Source organism: Ambystoma mexicanum, chromosome 1p, assembly GCF_040938575.1.
Source record: "Ambystoma mexicanum isolate Mex_15411 chromosome 1p, UKY_AmexF1_1, whole genome shotgun sequence".
In the NCBI taxonomy this organism is placed as follows: Eukaryota; Metazoa; Chordata; class Amphibia; order Caudata; family Ambystomatidae; genus Ambystoma; species Ambystoma mexicanum.
Window position 1 is genome coordinate 405,645,150 of NC_090921.1, and position 22,580 is coordinate 405,667,729.

At 43.2% G+C, this 22,580-nt stretch overlaps 1 protein-coding gene across 1 annotated transcript in view; it reads right to left on the minus strand.

Annotated features, from left to right (window-relative positions):
- Window positions 1-22,580, minus strand: part of SLC35E1 (solute carrier family 35 member E1) — a 207,147-nt gene that overhangs the window by 113,413 nt on the left and 71,154 nt on the right. Inside the window, exons 2-3 of the mRNA XM_069649196.1 lie at window positions 14,882-14,952; window positions 14,119-14,256 (exon numbers count right to left, since the gene is read on the minus strand). Coding sequence (XP_069505297.1) covers window positions 14,119-14,256; window positions 14,882-14,952 — 209 coding nt within the window. The remainder of the gene's footprint in view (window positions 1-14,118; window positions 14,257-14,881; window positions 14,953-22,580) is intronic.

Here is a 22,580-nt window from a genome sequence, read left to right on the forward strand (position 1 = left end):
CTCTCTGAAAGATAGATAGTATTGCCTTTGTGCTTGATGGGCCATTGTCCCATTTCCATGTAGAGATCATCTTCCGTGGTCTGTTCCCCCGACTGGCACAGCTAGGTTTTCTCTGCAGCTGTTCAAGTTTGGCCTGAAATCAGCGACAGACACTCCCAAAGTTGGGTTTTGAAAGATGCTCACTGGAGGAATCGATAATGTCCTGCATTATCAACAGAGAAGTGGCCAAGGTGCTACCAGTGTCTTCTTACTCGGATGACCAATTACTGTTTTTTTCTCAACAGAGATGTAGATAAAGAAACATTGGAATAGATCAGCTTTGATGAAGGAATATGCGTTTGAATGCAAATCCCAGAGGCAGATACCTTGAAAAAGTTCCCTGCCCAGGGATCAGGGCCAATTTTCTAAGAGTGCACCTAAATCTATATCCTACGAGAGGTTTTAGCTACTTGGAGACAAGTGATCGGTCTGGGAAAGAGGTGTTGATTCTGTAAGCTTCCGAGTGAAATAGTCATTAAAAACATCCGCTAATCTCCTGTATAGGTTTAACTGATCAGCATACTCGGTTCTCAGTGCACAAAACAGCAATGGCCCCGACATTGTGTCAGGACGAATGGTGGCAGAGATTCTTGTTGGGCGATCATTTACCTCTAGTCTTTGCAGTGGTTATCTCCTTGAGGGACTGATGGATTAAAAAGAAAAAATGATCCTGGACTAGATTGAGAAATGATTTGTAGTATACTCTGGTTAAACGGGAGTGTGAAGCTGTACTGCCTGGGAATCTTATTTTGAACACTGAAGTGAGTGTGGAGTTTGGAGGTTCTGTGGAGTGCCAAGTGGAAAGGAAATATATTCCTTGTCGCCACATTTATGTGACTTAATGAATTTGCATGATTTGGAGGCTTGTCCTGGATTTCCTTTGTGGCTTTTCGTCCTTTTCCTTCCCTCTTTGTTTCTCCTGCCTCCTTTGTGATGAATTTTATTAATTTAATTGTGCTTTTTTTCTTTTAAGAAGATTAGGTTAATTGTATGGAAAGACGTTTGTTAAAGGTCTGAAATAAACCAATAAAATAAAAAAATAAAAAGAATACATCCTTGTTTTACACCTCTCGAGGCCGGGAGGTAGTTGGACACTCTTCCCCTCCCCATCCAGCCTCACTAACACTGGTGCCAGTATGCAGAAGTCTAATCATTTTCTACGGGCCATGAGGAAAATTCCATGCAGCAAGTTGGTTCCAGAGTCTATTCCTCATGACTGTCAAATGATGCACAGAAATCAATGAATGCTCCATAGACTGGTAATTAAAGTCTATTCCAAGCATATTCAATAGTGGTTTATAAGGGTAACAATATTGTGAATGGTGCTGGACTTTCTCTCCCCGCCCCAACCAGACAGGCTTTAGAAGAAACTTATATTCTGCAATCTACTGGTTCAATTCATCCAACAATACTCACAAATATTTTTGTCTGTATATCTAGCATGGCTAATGTGAATTGGAAGAATTGTGCTCTCTTTCCAAGGAGTAATTGGTCCATGGATCCCAATAGAGACACAAAAAGAGTATGTAGTGCTTTGGCCCATATTCCCGGCGACAACCTCAAAATAAAGTTACAAGTGCCATCCGCATGAGAAAACGGCAGTTTGACAATCATCTTAGTGATATCAGAAAATGTGGATTTACATGACCAGCTCTGATCGACGTTAGTATGCACCTCATCAATTGTTTCCACAGACACCAGTGTGTTCCCAATGTGGATACATCAACTTTCCTCAGCGACACGGTTGATGGGTAAAAAAAATCTATCTGCCCCCTCACGATCTACCAAATTCCCATTGTATTGCTGGTCCTAGCATGGTGTGCCAAACCTATCCACAGCTCAAACTTGCCCCTTGCGTGGTATCTCGTCAGCCACCCACGATAATATTCTTATGGGCTTTGATGCTTTTTGAAATATCAGATGCTATCAGCTCTCCAACGCAGTATCTGAGCAACGTCTTGCCTACATTTCTTTTTAGCAGCCTGCAGTATATTGTCGTACTGTGACTACTTTCCCCAATTCCAGCGCTTACTGGGGCTCGTATGACTACATTTTTTTTTAGTGATTTCTTGAATAGAAGAGATCAACTTCGAGAAGGCCTCTATTAAAAGGTAAGCCATTACTCACGCACCCATGGTGCCATCTCTCAACCAACATGTTGAGTGCTCTCTCAGCGACAACCGTTGCCTTCTCAAACTTAACCAGATTCCACTTTATTCGGTTTGACCCATCATACATAAAGATTTCACCATTTAGTTCAAAATAGACTACTGCTCGCACATGCATTTAGCAGAACAAACACGAAGATGATCACCTTCTTCACGTGTTAGTATAGCCATATACTTCACTTGTCCAAGAGCCACATCATTTACCAAGGTATAATCTAAAGTGGAAGCACTCTTCCCACTTATGAAGTGTGCTTTCAAGGCGTCCCCCACGCAATGGCCATTTAACAGTCATATTAGGCAAATAAAACAATTCTGCCCAGCCTTTTCCGCCCTTTTAACTTGGATTCAAATAAGTAGGGCACTCAAGCTGATGCAAAAAGCAATATATTTCTATGCCTATGCTTGCATTAAAGTCTCCTACATTTAGAATTGGGATACCACAATTGAACTCACTCAGGATGCTTCTGATAATCGCAATGTTTGTGTTTATTAGCCACTGCATTGGGAGGATAATGCACATTAATTAGCAAGAGCTTGCTATACTCATTCAAGTTACAGCAAATTATTGCAGCTTGTACCATAGGGGGTGACCATTGGGGATCCACTATGCTCCATGGAGGTCGAACAGTGACCAACAGTCCACTTCTCGGTCTACCAATAGGACCTTTTTCTGCCATGATCTGAGAGGTATTACAACCATCTATTTCACAGGACACCGTGTCCAGGTCTCCTGAAGAGCTACAATAGCAAACAAATCTAGGTTCGCCAATAATCCATCCTCCGCAGCCAGACGGGCACACCCCCTGGTATTCCAAGAGCACACCACACTATTATTATTATCGAGGGGTTTTCAAAAAGTTGGCCTTAAAGGCCTTTGGGAGCCATTGCCAATGTCCATCATTTTCACACATTTCATTGTGTCTTGTCACATTTTGACATCTGCCAGGAGGCTCACTATGAGGTCTCACACTTATTCTAGCATTCACAGTCAGTGCACCTTCCCTACTTTCCCTTGGTGCCGCTTCCTTAGATTGATATTCTTTCTGTGCTGCTGGCTCTATATTTAGCTGTTCCCATGTTTATCTCCACACAATAACCTAGATTAAAAAGCTCATCCTCATATTGTAGAATTTATTCCATTGTGGAATTTCATCTAAACCTTATGTTAGAGGTAACATTTACCTTATCCTCCAACTGGTCCACAACCCGGATATCCTCAGTCGTTATAACACGAAGTGGAACAACTTCATGTCGGATGTGCAACAAAATGGCCCTGTTTAGTGGGGGTTGCTGATCTATACCAGACACAGACCGCATCTGCAGTGCTCTAATAGTTTCTACTTTATCTACCACCTTCTTATCATTAATAATCATACTTTTATTCAGATTACCTTCCACAGTATTTTTAATTACCCCACTTGAATTTTTCTGGGATGCCGCATTGATTAGGCGAGTGTCAACAATCTGCACAATGGTCTCAGGAATCATAATTACCCTTCGTGGTACTCCACCAGTATCACTAGCGTTAATTACTGTACGATCTCCTCCAAAAACATACATTTTACTGCTTCTTAAACACAATCTCTTACCGCCCACAGCCAATTTTAGTTTTTTCTTTCTGCACGTTTTTGGCCAAGCACCCGAAGTGACGATCTTATTACTTCGTAAACACCAGCAGGGTCACACAAGAATTGTGAATATTTGCAGATGGCAATTCCCTAGCATGATTTAAACTGGGCAACAGCCTACTATGCCTCTCCATCCCTTTATTCACCATAGCCTCGGGTTGTGTTATACGAGATCCCTGGAGTCCCTGTCCACTGGTCACCATATCTTTTTCTGGATTCACCACCCGCTAGTTCCATTTCAATGTTGAATATGTTTGCATCATGTGGTTTGATACAACATGATGGGCGCACCCTCGGAACAAACTGGCCTGCCTCCTGCTCCAAAGGCAGTACAAACTCTCTGTTCTCTCTAAGAAGCGAGCCTACATCCAAGCCCTCATCTCTGTGGCATGTAACAACTCAGACACACTTTTCAAAATCTGAAAGGAGCTGGCCAATCATGCTGCAGTTACTACTTCTCCGGTTTCCTCCCAGGCCCTCTGTACGGCCATGGTCTCTCATTTTGCTACTTAAACCCAAGATATCCTGTCCACCCTCTCATACTACTCCTCCTACTCTACCACTCCTGGGCTCGTCTCTCCTCTTCCCTTCTCCTCCTTACCCCTGTTCACCCCTGACAAGGTTTCTAGAAAAGTCTGATCTGTAAAAGTCTTAAAGCAGGTTCTCCCCTGCTCATCCAGAACCACATTGACACCCTTGCTCAAGCCCTGGCCAATTTCTGCGATCAATCCTTTGCACTGGAACTTTCCCCTCACCCCTAGGCACTCCCTTGTGCACCCCGTTCTAAAGAAGCCCTTGGCCGATCCTTCCTCTCTGGCCAATTATCATCACCTCATCTCCATCACTCCTTTCCTGGTAAACTCTTGGAAAGGCTGGCCATCTCACAGCTTAGTCTACATATTGAATGGTTGGTTGCCTCCATGACCACCAGTCTGGCTTCCTTGCTTCTGGCAGCTCTGAAGCCAATCACCTGTGAAGACTTGCTCTAATCTCCCTTCTGTCCTCATTCTATCCTCTGCTTTTGACACGGTCAACCATGCCATCCTGCTCAATCGCCTCTGCAAGAACCTTGGTATTAGTGATCAGGCCCTAGCCTGGTTGACGACCCTTCTCACGGACCGACCCCATCGGGTCCAACTGGGGTCTTTCCTCTCTTGTAGCGCTCTCTCTCTACTTGTGGTGTTCCCCACTAACTGGTACCTCTTGCACACTACTTTCTGCTCCAATTTTCAATATTATGTGGATGACACTCCGCTCTCTTTCAGGCTCCCCTCGGCCACCTCTGCTTCTTCTCTGATACCAGACTATCGGGCTGCAATTCAGGAATGGTGTACCGCCAATGATCTCTGCCTTAATCTCTCCGTCTGCCCCCCTCTGTCCCTCTCCCTCCCTTTCTCCTCCCCCCTCCCACCCACCTCCGAGGCTAAGAACCTTGGCGTCATCTTCAACTCCACCCTCCATCTCTCCTCACATTTCTGAATTCTCTAAGAAGTCAAACTACCAGCTGCACCTCCTCAGAGGTATTCTTCCTTTTCTCACTTTCCCCCAGAAGCTCACTGTCTCCAGAGCTCTGGTCCTCTCTAGGCTGGACTATTGCAACAGCTACTTTCTAAATCGTCCTACCTCTACTCTTCGACCTTTACACTTTATCCAGAATAGGACTGCAAAAATTGCCCTTGGCCTAAAGCCCAGGGATCGTATCTCTCCAGCTCTGAAATCTTTTCGCTTCCGCCTTCTCTTCCTCTCACCTGCTGATGCACCAGACTACTCCACACACCGGTCACCCGGTGACCCTCTTAACTCTGGTCCAGGCTCCTGCATTTCCAATTGAAATGAAATAATATTTTATTTATATCGCGCTTGTACACAAGTGTTTAAAGAGCCCTCCCACTGCCTCTGGGCTTCCCCAGCACTTAAGGGTATGTAACTGCAACCCTACATTCCCTTCTCTCTGCACTTATAAGCCACCCGCTAGCTGCACGCGAGTTAACAGCACTTCCCTCTCTGCCCCCCCCAGCAGTTCTCCCCTTCCCTCTTCCCGCACTGGCGCGATCTGATTGACACAAGGCCTAGTAAGATCGTTATTTTGTCCTCCCTTTGCGCCCCCCCCCCACTCAACCTTGTCTTGTTACGCCTAGAAACACTTGTGTACAGGCTCGTTATAAATGTCACATCAAATCATACACCCATTACTCATCATTGTTTTGTGACTGTACACTGCGGCTTGTTGGATTTTCTTTTTTTTCCTAAGCCTCAAATCCTTTGTGTATTTTGTGCTTCACTCGATCCATGTTGTTTTCTGTAACATTATTTCCACCACCATTCGCCTCAACTGGCTTTCTGGGTGCTGCTGCTTGTGTCATCCTTCTCGCCTTTGCTGAATCGCCCTGCATACGTCTCACTTCTTGTCCGACCCCCCTTTTTGCATTTGTTTGTAGGTCACTCATCTGTTTCAGTATTTATGCCACAGTCTCTAAACACCCTCCTGCCTCGATCAATTCTCTTCTAATAACACCAATTGCACGTCTAATTTCTTTTCCATTCACTCACATTTTTCTACCAGAGTAGTTTATAGATTTTCAAAAATGTCAAACATTGCAGTAGACGATATGCTCGTAGTACTCATGATTGATTCATGTGAGTTGTTGAAGTTCGCCTTCTCATTCACACCATTTCTTCTGTCGAGAGCCCCCCAATGGGTGTGTCCAAAAAAGCAGGTGTCAATGGAATCTGACATCTTTCAGAAGTTAGTTCCCCCGACATCACACCTATTCCAACTTCTAATGGTATCCCTGAATCAGGTTGTGGGTGGACCTTGGGCAAGGATATCTGTCAGGTCATCCTGCAGAAAATCCACTGGTGGCGCAGACCACCCCAAGTACTCTGTCACCCTCGACATGAGATGCCGGTACGAAGACTCGGCATGCGTGCCAGGCTCAGGCCTACCGAACTCAACCTCCGGAGAGTTGTTCAGACCACTGGCGTTGTGCAAAGACTGACGCAGGTCTTCCAACTGGCTATGACCAGACAAGAGTTTGTCAGGAACCTCATCAGGAACCAAACCGTCATCAGACCCTTCATCCACCTCAGAGATGTAATCAAGAGGCTGGAATAAATCCCTGGATGAGGGCACAGAAAAAGTTTCAAAGACAGGCCTTACTGACTTCCTCGGAGTATCCACTGATGCATGGGGTACCTCCGGTAAAGCCTCCACCAAAGGCGTCAACTGAATCGGCTTCGAGCGAGGCACCGATGGCTTCAACACAGGCCTCGAGGGCGGTGCCCCGAGCGTGTCCTTCGACAGCCTCGATGGCATCGATGACTTCCTCGGAGTCAGAGCCTCGAGAGAGTCCCGGCGGACATGGCGCCTATGGCGTCAACGTCTTCTTAGAAGACCTCACAGGCTCCACCGGTCTCGAGGGCGTCGAGGACCGGGAGCGGGCATGGCTCGAGCGATCCACCTTGTCCGACCGGGACCTCGAAGGTTCCTGGTGATCGCGCTGACTGCCCGAGCCTGAATGCGTATGAACGGTGGCCCTAACGCGTTCCTTGCCGGTGTCTTTCGACGGCGCGGACGGTCGGAGCCCTGCGACTTAAAAATCACGATCATTTCCTTACGGAATGCGTCCCATTCCGCAGGAGAGGAATACTTGGTAGGACAACCTACCCGCCGTCTGGCAGAGTCCTCAGACGAGGACGGGGAAGGCGACCGGTGCTGGCGTTTCCACAAGTGCCTAGAAGAGGCAGAGGAATGGTGGGAACCACTCCGCGACCGAGACCCCCTGGACTTACGCCGACGATGCAGAGAGTCACCCCTCGAATCGTCGATCGAAAGCCCAGTGGATTTCAACTTTCGGGGCTTGGAAACCCTACCTACTGACAGCTTCTTCTTTCGCTCCCGCAAAGCCTTCGACGTTAAACACTGGCATTTGTCACAGTCATCGGTGGCGTGGTCCTCACCGACGACCCGAGGCAGACGTTGCATGGGTCCGTACGTGATATCTTGGAACCGCAGTCCCGACACTTCTTGAATCCCGACCACGGGGTAGAAGAAGACATGAGATTCTTCACAAATAACCAAGTTCGAAGAACCGTAGAAAACAGATGAAACCGATGCGCACCGAGATCTCCGAAGCAAACACGTTCGCGGAAAAAACAGAACCGAGGCTACGGGTGTCGTGCGTCCTACTTATAACATCCGGTGACGTCGGCTCGACGGAGACCCTCGAGGACAGAGTATCGATGTCATCGACGCAGAGACTGAAAATGTTCCGAAGCAGCACAGCTGTGGTGATTACCTGTCAAAGATGTGGAATACGTTGGAGGAAACAAGCCCTTTGAAATTGGGCTTGTTAGGATTTTGTGTAACCCCTGAAGAACTCAGGAGAAGCAGCAAGCTTGCGGGACATGGAGTGGAGACTGGTGGGATAATGTATTCATTTTCGGAGTTGTACACAGTGCCAGAGATAAATGTGCCAAGAAACAAGTCAGGTTTACCAGTTGCATGCCACAGTGTAAGCAGTAAATGTGTTAAAGACAAGGTCTTGACGTGCCAAGACAGATATTCATTTGGAAGCTCTGTGCGAGTCGCTTTTAGAGTAAAGAACCCTATGCTGTGTGCAAGTTCACTGGGAGGCAGGCGCTGGGTGAGAAGGTTGTCGGAGCGGGCAGCATCTGAAGAGCGAATAACTGACCAGAGAATTGCGCCGGCTGTTTGATAAAGGAACTACAAGGAGTGCACAGGCCCGAGCGTGCTACTACAGCAAATGCAAAAGAGGTACAGTGAATAAGTCCATGGTGAAGAGTGGACTTTTAAAGACAATCATCCGGAGGCAAGACTTAATACAAAATACATACAGTGTAAATAAAGAGAACTCTTAGTTTTCTAGTCTTAGTGTTCTAGTAATAGGAGTGCTGCTCTCTTAACAAGTAACACAACTGTTTCACCAGCTTAATAGATTAAATAGTGTTATAGCATTATTTTGTTTGTCACTACAGCAGGAATTGCAAGGTTGATCGTTTTTCCCCCCTTACATTGTATAACATCTACATAAAACAATTACATTGGTAAAGCAATACTTTATTTCTGCCAGCATATATACACTGGAGGACTCCAAGCAAGGACAGCACAACTTCAATCAAAACATGTGCATCAGCTCTACTTCACCAAGTTTGATAGTGCTTTAGTTCAACTTAGGTCCATGTGTAAGCCACTGTATATGCACTCTAGCTTGACAGAGCAAAAAGCTATATCCCACAAGACCTAAAACCAAATCTGCCAACTGTGACAAATCCCGGGAATTCTCTCTGCAAGGAGGAAGCCATCCCTTTGGGACTAGACCGGTGTGCTTAACACCCCCTACGCGACAGAGCAAGTGGGACCAAACTGGGTGGTGGTTGCCAAGCACCTTAAAAGAACAAGCAATCCCTAGGTAAGAAAATGTGTTGCCCTCCCTTTTCGCAATAATATATCAAGGTAGTTGCTTATATTGGAATCGGTAGGTGTAAGGAGGTTCCATTACATGCATAAACCGCTGGTGTGGTTCCTGACCCTACTCGGGCAAAGTCTTTTAGCCAGCCCAGAGAATAAAATATAAACACGCCCTCTCGATGCTGAGGGGAGGGAGAGTCCATCTGCATTGGCGTAATCAAAGAGGCCTGCAGAGCCACATGGGAGAGGACACTTCCTAGGAAGTGTGGCCTGGGAAGACCAACGTGCACCCAGTGTGGTGGCATGACCTGCAGAGGCACCCACGGGACGCGAGACCCAGCGGAAAGGAGCTGGACAACCTGAAAGGCTGCTGGTAGGAAAGGAGCACCCACTCCACCAAAACCGAAGGACGCCAACCCACCAAAACCACACAACCTTCCCTAAAACGTCCGACTGGAAGCGCACCGCCCAAGAGAAAGGTACACAGATGCTGAGGGAAAGCAGGAGGTGGGAGGCTAGGTCAAATACAACCCCTTAGAGTAGGGTGAAAACCAAATGACCCCAAGGAGTTAGACCAAACCGAGAGAATACCCAGGTTGAGGCACACAACCCAAGACCCCAGGAAGGAGAGGTTGGCATTGGAGTGGAGAGCCAAAACTGTTGCTTCTCTGGACTAGCTTTCTAAGGCTATTTACAAACAGGATTTTTAAAGCACAGCATTCTTACTGGTATCAGATCCCCGGGACTGGTACAAACTATCGGACTGGGTCCAAAGAGGAAAGAAAAGACATTGACTTTCAGTATGCTGCGAGAAGGTGAAAAAATTTCTGGTGCCTGGTTGTTTGAACTGAACACTGGGGTCAGGGATCCTCTCTTAAGACATTGTGTCAGAAACCCACCACCATTTTCGATGGGGCAAGAGGCCCCAACCTTTCTTTATGCTGGCTTATATTGTGTTATAATGGTAGGAACAGAGATCAGGGATAAAACGGGTTTCTTCAATGTACAGAGGTTATGACAGAGGACATCCTGATAAGCACCCTCTGACTTCTTTATTTTCTTTGAGATGGGGCCAAAAGCTGATAGGGACAGGTAGATTCATTTTTTTTTAATAAAGAATCCAGTTAACCTAAAATGACACCTTGTTCGTCCCCTGGTTCTGACTTACAACAGAACTAAAAGGACAGCGTGCCCCTCAATAAAGAGAAACGCAAGCAGTTTTTAATTAGAATCCTTAACAGTGAAGAAATGTTGCGTAATTACTTGCATCACAAGTTTCTGCGAGGCTCCCAATTTGCTTTTACGATTTACGTTTTGAATGCGAGCAGATTTACTTAGTAATCATGTGGTCACTGCATTAATATGTTGATGATGTAAGTAACTTTGCAAACAGACTCTCACCCATAATTATGTTCAACAGGTAGATCAGTTTTTGGAATACAATTTAAAACACTTTGTTGAACTTTTTGATAGAAAAATATGCACTATAACATTGTTCTATTATGTGTCTACAGAACTACAAAGATTCTCATTTCCTCTTTACATTCACTTGCACACACATGTACAGTTGCTCATACTACTACTGCATTACAGTTGTAATATTTTATTTACACAAAAAGTAAACCAATGTATACACAATTTATGATTTCCCCAATAGTTGGCTTTTCATTTAGAAATGAAAATCAGTAACATGTAACAAGATCTTTGGTCGATCTTAAATAATTAGTCACAACACTCATTCTTTAGCACTTCTACCTTTGTAGTTCTACCTTACCCTCATAATAAATTACAACAATTATCTAGCAATCATTGCTATGTTGTTACTGTTCATTTCGATGCATCATCTACTTTCAACTTCATTAAGGATTCCTATTTTCCTCAAACACACTTCTTGTGAGACAATAGAAATAACTTAATTATGCCCTTTGTAATTAGTTCATCTAAAGAGTGTTTTAATTACTCAATTTCTAGATTATAGTCAGGTTGCATCGGTCAAATCTGACTAGATTGATGAAATTCAATAGAATTTGGAATCAATTCTGTAACATCATGAATCTATTCAACCAGTAATAGTGTCAAGTTCACCCTTTTGACGAATTACTACTTATAGGGTCCATTAGTACCATTTGTTTTTACTCACCTAATGGATTTTCCCTATTGTATACAGCATTTTCATTGGCCGAACCATAACTCCTGTGAATGAAAATTCTGTGTCTTGTGCCTTCTCTGGTGTATATTTCTGAACCGACGTCCTTGACAGTCAAACGCTTTTTTTTCCGAATTCTAAAATCAAGTAAACACGGATCTATTGGGTTACCAATTCTGGCTATTCCGACTTGTCAGACTTTTTTACGGATCTAAATACACCTTTTCCTTACCTAAATGTTGGAAGCTGTATTTTATTTTCACTGTGCCGTTGGCGTGCGCCATGCTTGCTGCAGTTAAGGAGACTCGCATAGACCAAATCTCTGTCTTTATTTCTTATGTTAATAATGACTTCCTTGACTGTCAACCACTTTACTTCTGAATTCTGAAATGATGTAAACACGGATGTATCGTGTTACATTTATGGGCTTTTTCAACTCTTCAGCCTCTCTTTTCTAGGTAGCCAAATTGATCCTTCCTTACCTTAATGTTAGAAGCTGTGTTGAGTTTCACCTTGCCACTGGCGTGTTCCATTCCTCCCGCGAATGACAAGACTAGTGTAGACCCAATCTAGTCTCCAATTTAAACGTACGCTGGGTCTTCATTACATCAAAGCACGTGTTAAGGTCTTTAACTCAATGTGTCATGCATGGAGAAAGACTGTATAACCACATTAACTCATATCAATGGATTCACTAGACTTTAGAATTGTGTGCCTCATTCTTATTAAATTGCCAGATTCCTATCATCATACTCAAAGAATGTTTATCATTTTCAAAAAACATTCTCTATACAGTTATTTCTGCCATTCAATGAACTTGCTTTGACCCCTCACATAACTATAGGTCTTAATGAGTTCTTATTCCTTCATAAGGAGACATCTTATTTGCCACGTCTTTGCCTGGTTTTACTGGATGCAGGATGGTACTCACGAACACTGTTATCTGACTATTTACTTTTCTTTGTCTCACTATATCCCAATAGAGCGGTCCATTGTTTTAGCTCACTTGAATGACTTGCGTATTAGGGGTTTTTGGGTACCTCGTGTATGTAATTTGCCACTCAATTGTTCAGCTTCGTCTACAAAGAATGTTTTTCTGAGCTATTTCTTTTAAGCCTCAGAAACTGGGTGCAAGTAAAGCACATTAAATTGAAACCGTGGTGAATGCCTTTCCTTGTTAATTTTGCTCCAAGAAAAAGATGATCAGTACTTTTTTCACACCACTGAAAAACTAGCACTCATGCAACGGTTACCCCTTTAAAGATGTCACAAAGCCTTCCCCTCACACCATGAAAATGATTTGACTTTACCTTAACAGGGATTTCAAATGAAAAGCACACCTGCCCCATGACACCCAGTAGCCATCACAGGAAGTTCACCTCCAGTTCAAAGTCACTGAGCAATGCACTCTGAGTATGCAAATTAGTTCACAAGCATGCATTTTACTCTAGAAAATGTTATGCATTTTACAGGCAATTTATACATAGCTTAATCAAGCCCAGGAGAGGTGTTGTAGCATGTGTGGAGTGTTAGATAAAATTAATAGTCTATTCTGAAATGGTAAGTAAAGTAAAAGTTTCTTCATGCATTTTAAACCCACTAGAACATTGTTGTTGCCTAATCAAGGCGCATTGCGCCAATCAATGATGTCCAACTATATCACACGGTAGATTACTGAGGGTGAAGCGCGTGTGGTTCTTTGTAACCTTGAGAGTGTCAGTCTTGGGTTTTTAAAGTTATGCATAAAAGAGTGCTGCTCTATAAAGATAGCATTTTAAGGGGCAAAATGTACACATTTGGAGCATATTTGCATACCGAAAAGGCATTGCTCAGTGGTTCTGAGCTGGAGGTGAATTTCCAGGGATAGTTACTGGGTGGAGTTGTGGACATGTTTCATGTTAGTTTAAACTTCCAGTCTACTCTCATAATTTAGAAGGGTTTTAATGCATTAATAAACGCACGATAAAACTCACGGTGTGTATTCTACATCTTGTAGAATGTAGCAACTTGACAATAAGCAACAGGCCCACTGTTGCTCTTTATGTGCCCAGTTAGCACCTTCAGGGAAAATTAAAATAGTCTGAATACACACCTTTAGTTCCAGTAAACAAATGAGACAATTCCAATGCAGCAGATAATATAGAAGTCCTGTACCATCCACATTCTTTAAGCTAGTAGGTTAACCTTGGATATTCCTTCAACTAGAACTACACAGTCACATGGTTTAGTAGGCATATATCTACCACTAATGTACTTTCATGCTTCTCCCAAAAACCATCAACGCTGTTTACTGTACTAAATTTCACCCCATCTTAAAAAAGGTACCAATTCACATAACCAAAGGTCATACATGAAAAACAGTCAATTTACAGAGAGCTTTCCGGAAATAGTTGACAAATTAGAGACATGCCCAACCACCAGTTTGTAAGATATTAAGAGCACCAATTAAGGAGTCTCCCTGTAACCTCTATGTAATTATCCAGGACCTCGACTATGTCAAAGTACCACCTCCCTCTACATAGCCGCTCAACCTGGACCACTATACGCCTTGCATAATGCCAGAGGGGATGCTGGATGATTACTTTCAGGACTTGACACTGCAGACTCTCCCATACAAGTTTGCAGCTTCATTCTTCACTTGCTGAAGAGATTGCAAATAAGTGAAGGCAAAAGGTGGCGAGGGTCACAAGAAACATTGATACTCACCTTTTTGGAGTAGATGTTCTGAAGGGAGAAGCAGAGTGTGGAAGCTAGAGCACTGATAAGCCCAGACATGTCAAATGACAGCTCAGTGGCTGTGGCTAGCAGGACACCAGAGATTATAGGTATGAGAGACAAATACACCTAAAAGGAAAAATACATACATCACTTATACTTGATTTTTTTGTAGGAGACCAACATGACCTGGCTAATATTAATATAAAAACTGATTTAAAACAATTGTGTCTATATATCTAAATGTTGCCTGCACTAGTCAGTGTGTCCAGAAAAGGCAGTGCTTGAACAGCCATTCTAACTGTTTCCCACAATGTAGAGAACCCAATATGAAACGGCCATTTACTCTCAGTAGACAGGTGCATCTAAAGGCCGTCAATGAATGCATAAATGTACTGGGGCAAAGCTTCACATGCCAATGGACTTAGAAGGTCAGAGGGCTGTAGTAACCCAGAGTCAAAATACTATCTACACCATCCAAACCATCAACAAGATCACTGTATCCTTAACGTCACCAATGGACTACCATTATAGGCTCCAACACGGCTAGTACTTGATTAACGTGAAGACATTTCATAGATGCTTTAATTTTTTCTTTGAAATTTAACGAAGTGGGGAACACAAACAATTATAATCTTTAAAAAACAAATTAAAAAAAAAAAAAAACACACACACGAGAACGATACTCAAGACTGCCGTCCGGCTCCCCTAACAAAACTCTGCTTTTGCAGGCTCATGCGATAAAAAGGCTTACCTTAGTTGTCTGTTTCTCCTTCATTATAATTCTTGAAAGTAGTACTACCCAGATCGGCATTGTTGCTTTCACTAAAACAATGAAAAAGGAAACGTAAACACTTTAAAAAATATATATATTTTACACAATTTAAATGATCACAACAAATGAAACATCCTCTGCCCTTGTCAATCACAAGTGAGCACTGTAGTCTTATTAGCATACATGTTAATTCCATCAACGCAAATACAGAAGCAAATGAGCAAGCAACTAGGGACCAAGCATGCTTGCTTTGAATGGCTCAATAACACCAATGAGAAACAACCTCTATAGTTCATCACAGTTTTGAAATTCTGGAAGGCAGGAGCAGAGGCACACTGCACTGTCACCCAGAGTCCTCAACTCTTAAAACATTTTCCGCCCTTTAATTTTCAGCAAAATATGATTAAGTAACTCAAAATCTGTTTAGCAATCTCTTCCATATGCAGTGGGTTCAATATCCTGCTCCACAAGGTCACCAGTATTGCCCTTGCATTTATTTTCACTTATAACTACTGAGATCATGTGTACGGGTAACCTTAATCCAAAAGCATACTTAGCTGGATACGGATCCAAATATTCGAGGCACCCTCTAGGAGTCACTTGGTACATGCAAAATGACTAGAGTCTTCTGCTGGACCCTTTTTAATGATACTATTTCACTTCATACAATTCGTTTCCCATACCACCCTCCAAGCAAGACACTTTAGAATTTGCTATGCAGGCGGGATGGCCACAATTGTAGCACACGCTCCCGTTGTATCTTATATCATTCGCCTGCTGCACTCTCTTAGCAAAAGGTTAAGTGTATGGACTAAACACCAGAACATGCTTAGAGTACCTCACCCAATATTGATCCGTTAGGATTTACATACACTCCACATTTAGTATCAAGTTATACCACTGTAGTCTTAGGGGATTCCCAACTGACCACAGTTTAACCTAAACTTTATTTTATCGTCTGCAAGGAGTTTAAAACCACACAGTGGTCAAACTAGGTGTTGCATATTTAATTGCAATGCCACAAATGTATTTAATTTGTCGAAATATCAAACCTAGCTAGGAAGCAATGGAGCACTGTACATAATAGGAGCAAAGTAATACAGAATAGAGTGCTAGGTGGATGCTATGGGGAATGACAAGTAGGTCTGATGGTGCTGTAATGTTTCAAGCACTAGATGCATAAGTCTTAGCTCCTTCCTGTGCAACAATTCACAAGTGGCGGCTGGTGAATTTTTCAACAGGAGGGCCATAAAGGATACCCATAAATACGAGTGATCAACTGAGCATAGCAAGGAAGCCCTAAACAACCAAGCTGGATTTTAAAATGGGTTAAAATCGTGCACTCACTGCGGAAAAATGTAATAAGTCACAGTTTACAATGGTTGTGCAGGAAAGAAATCATATAGACGCAGTGCACAGGACATTTTCATGATGCCTTTACCCACAATATATGCCAGTATAAAACATTTTCGCGCTGACTGTGCCCTTACATGTGCAGGTTTGCTGCGCCAATATATGCCATTATCGCCATATAAGAAGGTACTTGTTTATTTTGCCCATAACACCAACAATTATACTATTACAAAACATATCAATGCCAACTGCCAATATATGCCAGTATTGCCATCCATGCAAGAACCGCCTCCTCTTGGCCGTCAGTAAGTTAATGCCATCCAACAGTAAGAAGCCATGTCCAGACTGACCCCACCAGAGTAAGACGGAAATAGCCATGTAAAAACACTCATGTTGAGTTTACCCTCGATGCCCAGAAATATAAATTCCATGCTGCAGTTAGAAAATATGCCCAGAACGGGTGGTGCTGCACAAATGGTTCCAGCCCAAAAATCAGAGGCCCACTTGGTCATCCGACACATATGCATTGGTATACAGTCTTTACATCTAAATCATTTCCATTGAATCATTATCCATCGAAAAGCATATTCATTGAATGAATTTCAATGGATTTGTAACGTTATGCATGTTAAATTGACTTCCCATGCAAAAAAAGTAAAGTATTTATATAACGAAAACCTATTCGATTAAAGGGTTTCGATACATAAACACTTTGCACTTTCTGTATGGCACTTCGATGAAACATCGTTCAATGGAAAAGATTTGATGGAACAAACCCTCAATGCAAAAACTTCGATGGAAAGACCTGTAACCATATGCATTCATACAGCATTCACTTAATTTACCCAACTCACATCCATTCAGCAGTCATACACACTCATTTACCCACGCACCCATACAACAAACACGCATATAAATACTGACAAAACCATACTTCCATGGGTTTTGTTTTTTCTTACCTATAGCCCCGTCCGACTCCAGACAACGGCCCCACACCACCGGCAACAAAATCCTTCGGCTCGCATACACCGGAAGTAAGAAGAGCTTCCTCATTCCTGGACATGCACAGTGACGCCAGAGCATATTCATCATTCCTGCCACAGAGTCTCGAAACGTACGGGGAGGCATAGGCGTGGACCCTATATTTGTCCCGAAGTAATCCAACCTGCATCCCCAATGTCTTAAAGACAACAAAACAGAGATCCTCATTCTGGGCAGCTAAGCAAAACTCAAAAATATCTCTATCACTGTACCAATCCTTTAACATAGATGAAAACTTTATCCCCACCGCCAAAGAAGTTAAGACGCTAGGAGTCCATCTTGATTCCACATTCACACGTCAAGTCAATGCTACGTCAAGTCAATGCCATCACATCAGCATCTGCCTACACAGCCAAACTTATCACAGCCTGTAGACTCTACCTCGTAGTAGAAAACCAAATCACCCTGGCAAGAGCACTTATCCTTTCCAGAGTTGACGTACTGCAATGCCATCTTTGCAGGCTCTTCATCCAGAAACTCCAAACCATGCAGAATAATGACATAAGAGCACCATTAAACATTGCCAAATCAGAACATATCTCCTCCACCACAAGAAACATTCACTGGCTACCAGTGAAGGACTGGATTAAATTTAAAATACTCACACTGACACACAAATGTCTCTCCAATATTGCCCCACGCTACCTGTCCAGCATGATAACTAGGAACCAATCCTCCAGACCCACCCGCACTGCCTACCTCGGGCAAATAACCATGCCCAGATACAAGACAAAGAGGAGGTGGCTCAAGTTTCCCCGTATTGGCAGCCAAATACTGGAACACCCTGCCACTGGAGATTAGGGGTGTCACGGTATTAGTTTTACGACGGTACAATAACCTTCTTGCCAAATGACGGTATATCATGGTTATCGCGGTATAGCAGGTGGAGTTAACTAATCTTAAATATTTTCTAAAAGGTCATAAATTGTCAGATTTATCACAAACAAAACCAGGCATCCAGGGCCAGTATTGGGCTTTTCAACATACTTTCCACTGAAATGCCACCCCTTGCTTCTACCAAACACAAACACGTGTGGAGAGGAGGAGGGGGTCAGCGGGGGGGGGGGGGGGGGGGTGCCCTGCTGCGACTGGCAAAGCAAACTGAATAGTTTTTCTTAAGTGGTCATTTAGACTTTTAGCTCCCCCACTGGCCACTGGTGAAGATGAACATGTTGCCATCTTGATAACCTGCATGCCACAGATCAATGGAGTCTGATGGTAGTATACGCTTGTGCGCATACACACACACGCACTCTCTCTTCACGTTACAGCCTTTAGTTTACTTGCGGGCCAAAAGGTGTTCAGTAATCACGGACATGTTACCCTTTGGCATGGCAGCAGGGAATACCCACAGATGAGTAAATTTTGCAGTGCGACTTATTATATGTAAATTCAAAGATAGAACCAGGGAAATCCCCCATTGTCATATGTTTAGAAAACATCCATTATAAATATATAAACCCCAAAGCCGCCAACACAAAGTAAACCCTTTTCCTTCTTGGCACTGTATTTATTCTTCCTATTGCTAACATAGTGATTTTGTGTCAGGCAAGTGTGGTTTATGGAATGGCATTAAAAACTGCTCCAACTGAAACTACTTGGCAGACGGCACATCCAACAGTGCAAGACCAAGACTGCAGCACTTGCTTACTGCAGCCTTTCGAAATCGGATTGAAAAGCACACTTAACGGTATGAACGGTATACCGGTATAAACAATGTGACGGTTATTATTGTTCAATTAAGTGGTTCACAGTATCTTTAACGGTATACCGTAATACCGTTACATCCCTTACTGGAGATAAAACTGGACCCAGCCCTACTCTCCTTTCGCAAATAACTAAAAACCTGGTTCTTTAATCAAGAAATCAAATTACACCCTCCCTCCTGTAAGTAACCCATTATGACCGGTACCCACCTACCTGCACCAGGACCTACACCCCACGTAAGGCTCCACAAGACATGCAACCATATGCTTAAAGTGACACAATGTGGCAACACTAAGCCCAAACCCACTTTTGCCACGCTATCCTGCAACAATGTACTTAAGCATGCCTCTCTATGATCTGCATTACCTGTAACCATATTCTTAAACCTGCCAAAATCCATAACTAATCTCTGAAGCATTCTGATTCTGCAACCATTTCCTTTAGTCTGTTTACCTAGCCACCTAAGGGCTACCCTGTAACCATATTCTTTAAGCATGCCCATTTATGATCTGCATTTCATGTAACCACTTGCTTAAGTCAAACCTGTAACCAATCTCTTAAGTTGTCTCTGTAACCATGTCCTTAAGATTGTGAGCGCCCAGATGCCCAAGGGTTAGGCGCGCCTTACAAATGTAATAAATAAATGTATCAAGCAAGGCTAGTGAAGTCAAACAGCTCTTGCCTTGGATGGACAAGTGGGCATGTGAGTTGGGGGTATTAGCAGGCCTCGCAAATTCTTAAAAATCCCACTAGACCTGCAGGGCGAGTTCCTTAGTTTACACTCGACCGAAAAGAAATGCACTCACCCATGGTGAGGGTCGTCAAATAATTTACAAGTTTCAAAACATCCACATACTCGCCAGCAGGGTCGAGTCGCCCTTCATAAAATCTCCTTGCCAATGTGAGTGGGCTATTAGATTTTGCAATCCCTGGGTATTAGCACTATTAAAGCCAGCCATCCAAGATGCAACATAATGGGATACATTGCTGCTGCAATTCACAAAAGTGGATGTATTCAGTGCAAGTCTTTCCCGAGCCTTAGAACACTGCCCTTTTCACCATTTGCATCCAGAGTTTAGAACCAACTGAGAAACTGAATAATAATGCTGTTACTCTGCTGCATTACCTAGTGAAGTCACAATGCAGACTTGGTTCAGCTTATATGAAGCCAGTCTGCATCCCTTATTGTAGACGCTGTGGTGCATGCAGCTACTTTCCATGTTTTTTCACAGCAGGCCTGGTGCTGGCACAATATCTCAGCCTCAGACAAAGGTGGCCATCTTTGCGGATGCCCTAAGAAGTGTGAATCTGGGTGGCAATGGGGCAAACCTAGACACGCAAATACCATCCAAATCCACAGAAGGTGATGGCCATCATGGTCCTTGGTCAGCGAGTGCGTCGGATAACCCAGAGTTAAAACGGGACACTGAAGATGATTCAATACTAGGACCAAGCGAGAGGCAAGCACGGCACGACCAAAATCAACACAATAAAAAAAAAAATTAAAAACCAACAGAAAAGAAAATCTCGCATGATGAAGAGCTTGAGAAAGTTCTTATGGAATATCTAAACAGTAAAAATAACGGAAAAATGTGAAGATCAGATAAAATTGGATAACAGTCGAAACCGCTGATGAAATCTCCAGAAGTACTGAAATCCTGATTGACCTGCTTGATATGTTGACATATGAAGACGATGAAGGGCTCGACGCCCCCCAAGATAACCATGAGGATGATCCCAGGATTGGCATTATTATGCCACAAGAAGAACAGCCCATTCCACGTCCACCGACATCTAAAGAGATAAGAACGACAAGAACGTGCACCCTGATGCTTCCTAATATTGCACCCCGAATAAAAGATGTTAAATTAAGCAGCCCAGGGTTTACTACTCTAGGTGAAAAATGGAAATTATTGGCAAAGGCACAGCACTCTAATGCAGTATCATCTGGAAAAATCGGAATGGGGTGACGTACTATATCATGAAACTAACAAAGGCCTTGATGCCAAAGTCTTGAATGGTCATATGACCCCAGGACCAATGTTTGAGGCCAGAGGGTCTGTTAATACAAACAAAGCCACTGAAAACCAGTTCAAGACAATGGGCAGAAATAACAGCTCCAAAAAGGACAAGCCTAACTCCATAAAAAAACCACAATACAACTATTGTCTTGTCCTAGAGCGCATTTTAGGATGAAAGGATGGCCTCATGTTAAATTGTAATAATGTCCTACGACTGCTGCATTACGTTCCAACACTTAGGACAATAGAGTCTGATGACAAAGTGGGTCGAATTCTTCAAAGAACCGCAAAATTATCAAGTTAAATTACATAACCACTCAAGAATCATATGCGATATTCTATTGGAGGCGGCCCCAGTAGTACTCTCAATGGGATTTGACCTCCTTGAAGCATGCAAGGAGCATGATCATGAAATTCACGACAATTGCAACAATTTTAAAAAATTATCTGAAGCGAGACAGAATAAGAATAGAAATGAACACGGCGACAAGACCATAGAGAGTACTGATGAAAGGTTGGCATCTTGGTTTACGAAAACAAATACAACACAAGAGATCGCACAGTATGGCTATAATGAAACCACCACGAAGATTCAGCCAGGTGAACAGATTAAAATCACGTTCGCCTGCAAAGAGGAGGCCACTGCAGGGCCCCAGTTAACGCAGACAACAAAACAAGTGATTGGAACTGGATCGCTAAGGCACGAACGAGACAACCAAAATTAAAGCCAGGATACAGGGAAAAAACCTACAACTGTATTTGGCTCGTGGAACACGAGGGTTCTTACATTTGTTTGAAAATAACTGGTTAGGTGATCTGGACATAGCATGTGCACAGGAAACCTGGCTGACAGAATGCCCAATATCGGATGAATTTGAAATTGTTATAAATCCCGCAATTAAAAGAAAATTGGGCAGACCCATGGCGGGTCTTTTAACTCTTGTAAGAAAGAAGTTCAGGTTACAACATCTCGCCCTACATCCAGACAAGGCTTCTGATGTTAAAAGGTAAAACAAAAGCTGAAAATGAGTTCCTCCACGTTATTAATGTTTATTGGCAGCACAAAGTAACTGGAGTCTTATCTTTTATTGATCAGATAACCACCTTAATTGATGAAATCAAAACGCAAGAACCCTCATCAAAAATCCTGTTATGTGGAGACCTTAACCAACTGTATGGAAGTAAAAAAAGTGTCGCTTAAACGGCAATGTGAAACATTTGAAGTCAGCAGAACAATGGTGCGCTGAAATAGCGCCAACAAATAGGTCTATGCTAAACGGCATCACAACAGGTGATGTTCCAGCCAAAGTGACATGGAGTCTACACCGGCGAGCATCATCGCTTGAGGTGATCCAAAAACCCGAGAGTGACCATAACCTGGTCAAGGTCTGTGTACGTGCATTTGCCAATAAGCCCACTGAAGGTTGGAATTGCAATATAAGGGTTGAATCCAGCAGGATCAGACTGAAGCTTGAAGATAACTATGAGAAACCCTTCAAACACGCCTATCAAAGAGACTGCGGAATTCGAATGTTTAAACCAAAACATACCTTTGA